The 12,850-nt window shown below is 35.6% G+C and overlaps 1 protein-coding gene across 1 annotated transcript; it reads left to right on the top strand.

Annotated features, from left to right (window-relative positions):
* Positions 1-9,332: 9,332 nt before the first annotated feature.
* Positions 9,333-11,745, top strand: LOC113282744 (probable purple acid phosphatase 20). The gene is made up of 5 exons (XM_026531808.1): positions 9,333-9,709; positions 9,933-10,227; positions 10,305-10,879; positions 11,077-11,165; positions 11,253-11,745. The coding sequence occupies exons 1-5, from the start codon at positions 9,560-9,562 to the stop codon at positions 11,434-11,436; spliced, it is 1,293 nt and encodes a 430-aa protein (XP_026387593.1). The 5' UTR covers positions 9,333-9,559; the 3' UTR covers positions 11,437-11,745.
* Positions 11,746-12,850: the final 1,105 nt, after the last annotated feature.

The raw sequence follows: 12,850 nt of genomic DNA, 5'->3' as shown, positions 1-12,850 counted from the left end.
TATTTTTGTCGAGACACTCATATGAATCCAAATTGGGCACTCCAGATAAATCCATTTGTCTTGCGAGAAACTTTAGATCAGGTTGTGCTCTTTCTGATCTTGACCATTTGTCTCCTATTAGTGGTAGTTCTATTTGGTCTTATGGACCTACAATTGTTTCGAATATTGGTATACGACTTTGGAAGGTGACAATTCTTTTAGAGGTATTTGATGTCTAGATAATGACTATAAATTTAGCATTTACTGGGAGGCTCCCGCGTTCATGTGATACGGTAATATCCTTCCTTATTTCTTTTCCCTCCAGTGGTAATAGTTTCTCCTTGTTCATGCTTTTAATTTCATCTTTAGAACATTGAGGACAATGTAAGATTTAAGTTTGGGGGTGGGGAAGAAAGACTTTTTGTCACCTTTTTGCAATAAATAAACTCCAGAGCCTAGAAATTTATGCGTATTTAGGATTGCACTAACTAATCTAAGTGGATGGAATCATTTTGGTTGTAGGAGTTGAGGAACCAATCTGATTAGATGGAAACATCTAGAAGAGTCTATTCATAAAAGCACAGAGCTCAGGTGTTAGAAATAACATGATAGTTTCACCATATCTCGTTGAGTCCTTTTCACTTCTATTTTTATTCTATTTTGTTTTTAAACAATGTTACTTTAAGTGATTAGGTGGGGCTCACGATTCAAGTTGTTACCAATGCTAGGGTGAATTAGAGTGATTGAGATACCAAAAAAAAAAAATGTTGAAAAAAAAATGTTGAAAAAAAAAAGAAAAAAAAAAGAAATTGAGACCAGACCATTTGACCAAAAGGAATAAATTCAATAAAGTCGACCACTGATACCCTTGTATATGCCAGTTGTGTTGACCTAGAGTTAGGTTATCGACCACTGGTACCCTTGTATATGCCAGTGTGTTGATATTAGTCAGACTAGTATCTCAATCCATTAGGATAGGTTCATTTTGGCGGAGGCCTTCAGACAGATATGGGAAACGCCGTTCACTTAGTAAACATCAAAACCATCTATGTTTTTCTATATCCATCTCTTAATCTTTCCATGTGATTAGTTTGACTCCGAATATGATGTCCATAGTGCAACTATCTGAGTAGAGCTCTGTCACTTTATATGAATTTTAGTATGCTTGAGTGCAAACTCGTGTACAACAATTGGAATTTCGCATCAGGGTACTTCTTCCTGTAGTCAATAAGTATGCCAACCAAGGAGATTCTTTAGTGCCTTCCAAGGTTCTGCGTAGATAGCTAAGCTCTGGAGTATTAAGGTTTTGTGGGTACACCTCTGATAAACCCCCCGGAGACAACACTCCGCCACTAGGGCCACCTAGTGGTTTAACGGCTTACTGCACGTGCTAAGTGTAGTCATTTTATTTTAGATTAGATTTGCTCGAGGACTAGCAAATAATAAGTTTGGGGGTATTTGATAGACGCATTTATGTGTCTAGTATATATTAATTGTATACATTGTTAGTGCTCGAATTTGTACTTATTTGGTTATTTTATTTATTTGTAGGTGGTTTTGGAAAAATAAGGCTTTGCGGCGAAATTGGCTAAAAATGTGGCATTTGGACCTCCGTTGATAGTGTACCGGAAGCGCCCCAGAAGTGTACCGGAAATACCCCGGAGGAACCCCAAAGAAGTGCGGAAAACATCCCGGAAGAATTGCTAAAGGCACCACTAAGTTGGATAAGGGGCACCCCATTTCAGGGCATGTGCTAAAGGGACTCTCGAACTGGATAAGGGGAGGTCATCTTCATAGTTTCAAACTGAAAAAATGGCGGGAAAATGCATGCAAGAACCGGCAGATTTTGTGTTCGATCTTGGAGCTGTTTTAGAGCGATTCAATGGGTGTATTTGGTATGTATGGACTCTACAAGACATAAGGGGCCTGTTTAAATCGTCTAGACCCAGCCAATTGGGCTGGATAAGTCGGAAAAATCACACGAAGTCCAAACAGGGACACGTACTTTCTGTTGAAGTTTCAAAGATTTTTTGAGAGAGTTTTGGGCGAGTCTCACGCTGGATAGACTCTCTATAGTATTATTCAAGTCCTGGGAGAGTCTTGGGGAAATTTTATAGCTAACAAACGCATACAGGGAGATGACAGGAGAGATATTCTCTCAACAGCGCAGAGAAGAGAGAAAAAATAACAAGTCGGATTCACTCGAGATTTTTGGGGGTTTGATAGCTATATAAGTGTTGGTTAGAGTCATAAGAAGGGTTAGAAAGTTTTAGAAGAGAGTTAGGAGGAGTTTAGAGACGAGAAGAAGAAGTTACAAGAGGTATTGTTGCTGCTGCTGCTGCTGCTCGAGGAGGAAGAAGAAGACGAAGAACAGACTCGCAGAGTCCGTCGTTCTTTGACAGTCTTAAAAGCAGAACAAGTATCGTTGTTATATAGCAGTAAGGGCTTATCGTTTACAGCAGTCTCAAAAACACTTACCCCTTTGTAACAGTGACGCTGTAACACTTATACAGCGTTGCTAATTCCTGTTTCATCTTATATACATCAATAAAAACACCTATTTTAGCCATGAATACATCTTGTGAGTGTGTTTTTGGGATGAGGAGCTAAACCCAATCCCAGGGATGACAGAGGAAGCCATTCTCACAATAATTATGTGGTAATCTCTATTTTATTAATTTATGCAATATTTTTATATGATTAATTGCATTGGTAAAAATGATTTAAATGGTTTTTATTAATCAATTGTGTTTTCCCTTGATAATGCATGCTTAGTTTTAGACTCTTGATGCATTATACTTGTGATTAACATTTGATTTTTTTTGGAAAATCTGCTTTTGGCAATATTTAAAATCAACCCAATTATTTAAATTGCATAGTAAAAAAATATTAGATCACATAAGTATTGTTGAATGGTGGAATCTTAACCCCTATTTCTCCATAAAATTTTACGTCAGTTTGCTATTTCCCTAAATTTTATTTAAATCTAGAAATTTTGTTACCTTCACAAGTCTGAAAAGAACCTTTTTACCACTATCTCTACAACCATTTGAAAATACATCAGTTTCAAGGCGATTTTCACATGATAATTTTTTTGACTTATTATTTAGTTTCCAAAAATTAATTGTTTCCAACTAAACTCGTCAAGAATATGATGAACGTAACTAAAGCAAAAAGCTTCCAACATATATTTCGAGAAATAGATAACCGAGTTAAACTCAGCTCAAAATATCTAATGTGTATAATATAAAAGTCTATATAGCTATACGGCTTAGTCTCATTAGGAGATAGTTAATAGACTTCTGAGTGATAGATAAGTTTTAGTCTCCACATACATTTTTTTAATGAAGTTCCTCCAAGCTCTCCTCAGTAGATCTCCGTCTTCAATCGATGAACGTCGTGAAGTCTAAAGCTCAACTACACATTTTATCATAATCCGAGACATAGCTATAAGTAGACTAGAAATCAAGACTTATAGTTTTGATCACCTAAACTTGACAAACAAGCTTGAAATAACAACGGTTGCGAGTTCGACCGAGAAATGCTCTGACAAGATCCTTTATAGTATGCCGACACCCCCAAGTCCATGAGCTGCTACTAGGGTACTTAGCATTAAATCAGTCTTATGAAAATATTTAGATTTAAGAGTGATGCTTAGTAGACAATTTGGGTTCTCAATGATCTTCCAAGCATTCCAATCCAACATAGACAAATTATTTAACTAATCTTTTCTAAAGCCTGAATCTCATTCAGATTTAGGAGAGCATGAGATATCTGAACCAAGCAGAGATGCAATTTTCTATCTTTAGTATCTAAAGTTTCCCCCCACCAAAACTTACAGAGATGTGAATCCATTTTCCTACAAAGATATTTAGGAATAAAAAAGGATCCCATCTGGTAGAAATGGATAGCTTGACTAATGTGTTTAACCAAAGAAGTCCTAGCATCCTGAGAGAGGAGTCTATGAAACCAAGAAGAGATTCTAGCATCGACAGACTGCAAAATACCCATATGAGTTTGGATTTTTGAGGCTTTAAATCCAATAGGTGTTGCAAGGTATATTTCACCTAAATTAAGAATATGAATGTTGAGAATGCAAGACAACTAGTTTATCATTCTGGGATCTTTTTACTAAAAAAAATGGCAGACTTATCAAAATTTATTTCCTGGACAGAAGCTAAACAATAATTTTATAAATAGTCTTTTTATTGTTTGAAAATCTTTCATATTTGCTTTAGAAAACATAAGAGGGTCATCAAAAAAAGTAAAATGATTAATGTTATGAGCTTTCTTCCAAAACCCAACTAGGAATTTCCTAGTCATGGAGTCTATATAAGCTGACAGAGCTTCAGAACAAACTATGTAGATCATAGGGAGAAAGAGGATCCCCATGTACTAAACTTCTCTCAAGGATGATCAACCCAGTTGGGACACCATTTAAAAAGACAGAATAAGACACAATATATAGACAAGAATTGGTTGATCAGCTTGATCCGATGGACAAAAAAATCTATTTTAGTTAGAACTTTTTCTAGAATTCTCTTGAAAGGATCATTTCAATTTATCATAGGCTTCAGACATATCAAGCTTAATGGTTGTTATACCTTCTTTTCTTTTGTGATGGTTAACAATGTAAGCAGTGGCGGAACCAGCCATTCATGTAGAGGGGGGTTAAATTTTTTTTTTTATAAATATAATGAAGTTTAGTGGGCTAAATACTAAATAATGGTGGGATAAATCCTAAATATATGATAAAACTAAGGGTGGAAATGTGATTATTTTGATTTTAGGGGGGCCAGAGCCAGGGTTAGTCAACCCTTGGCTCCGCCCCTGAATGTAAGTAACCTCATTAGAAAGGAAGATACTATTAAAGATATTCCTTGTTGGAACAAAACACTCCGATTTTGAGAAATAGTTTTCCATACAAGGTTTTAGTCTATTTAAAGTTTTTAAAAAAATAATTATTGGTGAAATTACACAACCCAATAGGTCTATACTGAGAGACTAATTCATCCAAGGGAACTTTAAGAATCATATAAATATGCCAAGGGAACTTTAAGAATCATATCAATATTAGTATGATTAAAGACTTTAGCAATATGCCTTGTTCGAAAACAATTATGTATTATATCAACAAAAACTTCTCTCACTATATCCCAATGCTTCTGGTAGAACAGACAAGTAGAACCGTCATGACATGGAGTTTTTTCCCTCCCATTTGGAAAATAACATTTTTAATCTCCTCAGTGGATAATTGAGTGTTGAGATACTGATTGTCTTATTCGGAAAATTTCACAGGAAGCTCTTAAAGAATTTCAAGTACTATTAAGAGGGGATAGGGGGAGTAGAGGCTTGATAAGTGCCTAATTAGAAGTTTATAATTTCAAATCTATATTTTTTTCTAGCTATAATTATTGCATATTACTTGTTATTATGATTGTTTTTTAATTTATTGTGTGTTATATCAGGTGAATCATCCAAAAAAGAGCTACAAAGTGTTTAAATGTGCAAGGAAGTGAAGTACTACTAATGAAGGAGGACCAAAGTCCAAGTTAATATCATTCAAATCCTATAGTTCTTAATACCATCTTGAAGAGAACGAAAATACGAAGTGACCGTCCAAAGAATGAGGCCGTTCCGAGTTCGGACGAAGAAGTTATGAGCCAAATATATAGTGAAACCAACTTGGATTTGGTTTCTGTTGGGCCTTATTGGGGTTGCGCGAAAAGAGAAAGGAGGGATACGTTTTGGGCTTGCTATGGATGTGAAAATTAAGATATTTGGTGGATTTTGAGGAGGTTTAGTGTCCTAATTGAATAAGAATCAACCGGAGGTGGAAATACTCAATATTTATCAAGTTCCTAGTTGGATATACATCGAGAGGAGGTTACAAAAGCCTATATAAATGGGAGCGTAGATAAAATTTTATAGACAATTCTCTGTACAACACAAACTTAAACTTAGGGTTTAGCCCTTTATGGGAAACTATTCTTCTCCATCTTTTTATTCTTCTTAATCTCCTCCGTTATAACATGAGTAGCTATTTTTTATTGATTAAGAGATGAATTCAGTATTATAAGCGTGAAGCTTGATTAGTTATACAAGTTTGTTTGAAGTTGTTATCATATTATAGATTGTTTTTATTATATCTAGGATTTATGATTCATTTCTAAATTTTCTAAGTGTACAATTGAATTAATTTATTAATCATTCTAATACTAGTAGAAGTTGGGTGGTAAGTGTAATAGTCTCTCTTTAGTTTTAGATATTAGGTTTTTGTTAAGTAAAATTAGTAGTTGGCAATGTGTTTCAGTAAAGAGAGAGGTAGATAGTTTGGCTGATAAGCTTGCTAAGAAAGCTAGAACAACACAGTCAAATTTTAAATTTCATAATTATCTACCTCCTAATATACAAGAATGGGTGGATCATGAAAATCTTGTAATCTCTCACTAATTATCAATACAATTCCTTTTTGAATTAAAAAAAAGTGTAATAGCCTCTCAACTCTCTACACAAGTAGAAATCACAAGACCTAGCAGAGAGATTCTGTGGAGTAATTGCGAGTGAAGACAATACCATCGACTGAACCGAGTGTACTGAGTTTCACTGTTGGGATCAACCTAGATTCACAAACCATAAAACGTTCGATTGAGTTACATCTTATAAGGCTACCTCAAGGTGGTTCAGTTGGATAGAATCCGGTGAATAAGCGTACATGTTATTGGGGATATAAGGATCTTGGGGATAGCTTGGCGTACATGTTATCCTACGGTTGGTGATTAATGGCTCTGATGAAAGACAAATAAGTATGATGATTGAGCTAACGTTTGGTAATGACGAAAGACTCCTTAATTATCTCTTTCTTCTATTTATTATACTTTTTATCCAGTTTAATCAACCAATCCCCGTTTGTGTTTTCCTTTTATTCTAGTTTTACTAATCCAAATAACCTATCAATTTACACAGTTTTCTGTGGAAACGATCCTTAATATCGCTATATTACCATATAATTAGTGAAAAATATCTTGAGCAATTTGTTGCACTTACGACACGCATCATGTGTTTAAAATAATCAACAAAAAAAATTATTTATGTTATCTCTATCAGTTAGAGTAGTACCAGCTACATCTTTCATCCAACTAATATCATTTCTTTTTCTCCTAAAAAGTATGACTTTATGAAAATATGGAGTATTTCTATTTCCATCCATACCCACACCTTGTTGTGGCAAAGTTGTTCTTATATAATCAACAAGAAACCAACAGTCCACAATTTTCTTTTTTTTTTAATCACTTTCACGAGTTTGAGAAAGTGAAAGTGAGTATCTAAAGACTTAAAGGCCTAGATAAATAAAGCTCCCACGTTGAACGGTGAGGAAATCCTCTCTTCCTATTGGCCGGAATAGGCCTTTTTTGAGTTTTGTGAAACGAGCGTTTTTGTGAGGACACTTGGCAATGCATGATTGGTTGAAAAATAATAGCAAAAAGATTAAAAAAAGGAAACCAAATTCAATTTGGAATTCGTGAAGTGACAATATTTATGTGAGGACACTTGGAACGTATGATTGGTTCAAAGATTACAAACTTAAAAGGAAACCATAACTTACCGTGTTTGGAATTTTATGGAAGTCCAAATTCAATTTGGATATCGGGTAATTACTATATTAGGACTATTTATTCCAAATTAATATATAAAGGGGAAAAAATTAACATATTTTCTGCGAAAATATAAATAAAAAAAAAATCTGCGCATGTCCTCCACCTGTAGAATGTATTTGCCCTGCCACACCAAGGGAGGGACAAAGCCCCGCCCACACCAAATCAAAAATGAATTTCCACGGGCGGGGCGAAGCGCCGTACACACCAAATTAAAAGGAATAGAAAAAAATAAAATCTGCACATATTTTCCACCTATTTAGTATAATTGCCGCGCCACTCCAAATCAAAAATAAATCGCCACGGGGTCAATCGAAGCCCGCGCTCGCCAAATCAATAATACATCGCCACGAAGAAGGACGAAACTCCACTCATACTAAATTAAAAATATATCCCCGCGCTCACCGAATCAAAAATACATTGCCACCGGACGAAATTACTGAGTGAAATAGTGTTGTACGAGTCATCATTCCCTAATAATCATACAAGGTGCTAATGTGAACAAGGTCGTCGGCTCAATATGAATTCAGTTTAAATAAAGCCTGATAAGTAGTAGATATTATGTAATTATACGGTACCATAAAAAGGATATTACTCGGATATTATTACGATTCTGAGCATCTAACTATTAAAAATTCAATATTCGTACGAAATTCTGTTAGACCAGAACTAGTTTAATGTGTTATAACGACAGAGAACATAACACCATATAAGGACACACAAAATTCAACGCATAGCATTGGGGTTCTTCATCATGGCATTGCATCACTTGAATATATGATGCTGACTTAACTAAAGATCTACATTCACACGGAAACAGAGCCGACCTTAACAGATCGACCTAATGATAGAACGTAACAATCGACATTTGAGACTAACTTTACAATTTCTCACCTCCATACGAACGTTCGCATTTATGCTCGTCCTGTTATGGGTTGCAGGTTGCATTACCGCAACACACCTTATAGTACTGATATTTACTACACATTTGACAGCTAACCTAGTTAGTTGTGTATGCGACAAATAGGAACATTCAACAACCAAGCAGAAAAAAGAGAATGGCAATATTCAGAACAGGACTCAGACTCATGGGTCATCCATTTTTGCAAGTACACCAACTTTTTCTCATTATCAGCAAGTCAGCGTAAAATCGCACACAAGTGTATGTTGATGAAAATATGATAAATGGGATACTACCAAAAACATATCATGTACGTACCACCCTATATATCGTCTTCTCCGTAGTGGTACCGCAATTGACCATCTAGAAAATATAGGCATTTCTGGAATGGTTGGTTATACTTCCACTTCCATAACGTGAGGAGCAGTTAATCCAAGAGGTAGGTGTGCAAAACTCGTGCTCAACCAAATTCGGTGCGTGAATACCAGGGGCAGACAATGATTATGGTATAGCCTAATGTGAAGCCTAACTATATCCCGAAAATAATGCTCAAAAACATTATAGAGAAAGAAATGGCGTCATCTCAAGTAAGACTAGAGATTAGAGAAAAGGATAAAAAGGAAGGTGAATAGTAAGTTTGCTTCCATAAGTGACTGATTCTTACGAATATCCAGTGATCCCCACTCTCTCGTATCGACAGTTGTCTTTTGGTGTTGCTTACACGTACCTACCAACAATATGAACTCATCTGTATATACGTTAACTCCATAACTGTCATTTTAAATAATGTACGATGATGATGTTGATAACATGTTGTTGATTTGATGTAATCAATGTGTGAGAAATTTTCTCTTTTTATATATAGATAGTCACGTCTTCTTCTTCCATTCCAAAAATCATCTCATTCATTCACTTTCTTCTTGGATTTTCTTCTTATCTCTTCTTCATTTAGTTTTTCTCCGTTTTTACTCAAAAAGGCAAGCATATATTTGTTGATTCATCCTCTTCTTGTTAGGTTTCTAAAATGGCTGTTCGTTGGTTCTTTCTAGGGTTTGTCATTTTTGCTTTTGTCATTGATACAATTACTGTGTTCGGTTATGATCGCCCACCAGCAAGAGAAACCCTATCACTTGACCATTTATTTGATGATATTTCTTCATCCTCTCCTCAACAGGTACACTAATTCCCATTACATTCTGATGAAATCATTCTGGTTTTGTTCTTCTTTTACAGGAATATTGTTTTATCATTCTTCTGTTGATAGTTGTCTATAATTGCATGTATACATTATGCGTGCACATAATATATTTGGTATGCGGAAAAATCCTTGCTTGCCCAATTGAAATAATTAACGTATAAAAAATGTTCAATGGAAAATTTTATTGGATTGTTTACAGGTTCACATTTCTTTAGTTGGGCAAGATAAGATGAGAATAACTTGGATAACGGAGGATCATGGCACTCCGACAACCGTGAATTATGGTACAACGGAAGGGAATTATGATTTATCTGCGACCGGTACTGTTTCAAAGTACAAGTACATGCTTTACAAGTCTGGAGAAATTCATGACGTTGTCATAGGGCCTTTGAAACCCGACACCGTATATTACTACCGTTGTGGGTCTGACACAGATCGTGAATTCAGCTTCAAAACTCCTCCGTCTCAATTTCCGATCAAATTCGTGGTTGTTGGTAAGAATCAACAATTTTGAAATGTCTAACAAGTTAGATTCCTTTGCTAATTGTTCTCAAACGGATACAAAATGCAGGCGATCTTGGCCAGACAGGATGGACGAATTCAACCTTAACTCACATGGCAGCATCCAATTACGATGTTATGCTCTTGCCAGGGGACTTATCTTACGCGGATTTTTACCAACCATTTTGGGATACGTTTGGACAACTTGTAGAACCACTTGCAAGCAGCCGTCCATGGATGGTAACACAAGGAAATCATGAGATTGAGAAAATCCTAGTGTTTCATCCGAAATCATTTACAGCTTATAATGCGAGATGGCGTATGCCCTATGAAGAAAGTGGTTCAAATTCGAACTTGTACTACTCGTTTGAAATTTCTGGGGTTCATGTTATTATGTTAGGGTCTTATACAGATTTTGAATCTGACTCCGACCAATACAAATGGCTCCAAGCCGACTTGGCTAAGATCGACAGGAGACGAACACCGTGGGTATTTGTACTCATCCATGCACCATGGTATAGTACCAATGAAGCTCACCAAGGAGAGTATGTTTCTGTTGGAATGAAGAAAGCCATGGAAGAGTTGTTATATAAAGCTCGTGTGGATGTTGTTTTCGCTGGCCATGTTCATGCCTACGAGCGTTTTGTAAGATTTCTTTCTATGATCTTTTATATTATTGGTATGGTCAGTTATCAGAGTTCGTTGAAGCTAATAGTAACACTACATTACATAACATTTATTATGGAAGGTCAGTAGAGAGCTAGAGATAATGCTCAGAAGTATGAACTTGTTTTGGCTCCATTGGTCGACTAACCTATACTTATTTATGATGAAATGTGCAGACTCGTGTCTACGCTGACAAAGCTGATAATTGTGGTCCGGTGCATATAACAATCGGAGATGGAGGCAATAAGGAAGGCCTTGCTAGCAAGTAAGCTACAAATTTATCTGTGTAGTGAAGAAATCTCAGAGTAAGAATTGTGTTGTTTGAGTTAAATATATTTTCTGGTTTGTGCAGTTATATGGATAAGACAAATATATCAGTGTTTAGAGAGGCAAGTTTTGGACATGGGAGGTTAAAGGTGGTGAACGGAACTTACGCATCGTGGAGTTGGCATAGAAATCAGGATGACCAACCTGTTTCTGCTGATACTGTTTGGTTGAAAAGTTTGTCAGCGGATCCTGCTTGTATGAAGCAATAGTGAATCACACTATTAAGAATTCACTATTAACATCCGTTATGTAAAATATCTATTCATTATAAGTTTTTTGTACGTTCATACGCTATAATATTACAGGATAGAATAGCACAAAATAAAATTCAGCAGTTGCATGTTTGTTTGATGCAAACTACAAAAAATACTTGAAGTTGCAAGAGAATATTCGTAAGCATCCAAATTCTGGCAACTATCAGTGTTTACGGTTATCCTGGTGATGTTTTGAGGTTGATTATGTGTAATGGTTTGATGTAAATAAAAGGGAGAGGCGAAACAAGGTATGTGTGACACCAATACCCCGAGTCTTGATCATCATTTCATTAGTACCATTAAAAAAAAAAAAAACCTCATTCACAAAGAGATACATCCACAAGGAAATCTCAGTTAAAACTCAGGATGTTTAATCAGAGAACGAAATAAGAAATTCGCAATTTGAAAAGTCAAAACTCAGAATGTTCCTCCCTTCTTTAGAAGTTTTAAAACTTAAATAAAGAAAATCTCGACCATAGCCTTTAGTTTACTTGATCGTAGATCCTGTAAGCATACCCAAAAGTTAGAGGGTAACACCTTAGTTATTCAACCTCGCGTTTTTAGGGGCCACCCAAAAGGATTTAGGGGCCAACAATAAAACAAAAAAGGTCACCCACAGGGAAAATGTAGCCAGTCCTTATCTCGCGTAATTCGTAATGACAAAATTACCCTTATATATTCGGAGGATATGATAACATTTTTATCCTCCGATTTCAATCGGAAGACAAAAATTTACCCAGACTTCCAATTGTAGTCGATGCAGTATTAAAATGATTTTTGTTTCATTTTTTCCATTTTTTTTTTCATTTTTGAGTTGTTAGAGTTATAGAGAAGAAGGTGAAGGAAAAAAGGGAAAACCCATTTTATCACTACAAAAATGGATGGATATGAAAAAGAAAGTGAGAATCATGGCGAAGACGATTTGGGGTATATGTTGAATGATCCAAACTTTTGTGGAGAGGAAAACCTAGACGACCCTTTCATGGAAGAAAATGGAGAATTGCATGATATTGAAGCTAACGATGCATGTAAAACACAGGTATTGTGTTAAGAAACTCAAATACTCGATTTGCATGCGTTTGTGTGCTTTTGTAAACAAGAAAAACCGATTATTGCATGCATTGAATGCCATGAACTACCCAGATTCGGTAGATAATTTCTCGAATAAACTTACGAATATAACACACTGAGTACCAAATATGTATATTTGGTAGTTCCAAGATAGTAGTTTACTGCCGAATATGAGAAAAAACCCCAAACTGGTTTTCCAAAAAAATCTACATTCGGTAGTTATGTAGAGTTATTTACCTCCGAATGGCCCCAAAAACGAATTCCTCAAAAAAATTCAAAACTCAGTATTCTTATCCTT

Source organism: Papaver somniferum, chromosome 5 (genome assembly GCF_003573695.1).
Source record: "Papaver somniferum cultivar HN1 chromosome 5, ASM357369v1, whole genome shotgun sequence".
NCBI lineage: Eukaryota > Viridiplantae > Streptophyta > Magnoliopsida > Ranunculales > Papaveraceae > Papaver > Papaver somniferum.
Note: the sequence above shows the minus strand (reverse complement) of the source record. Positions and strands in the feature narration are given on the sequence as shown.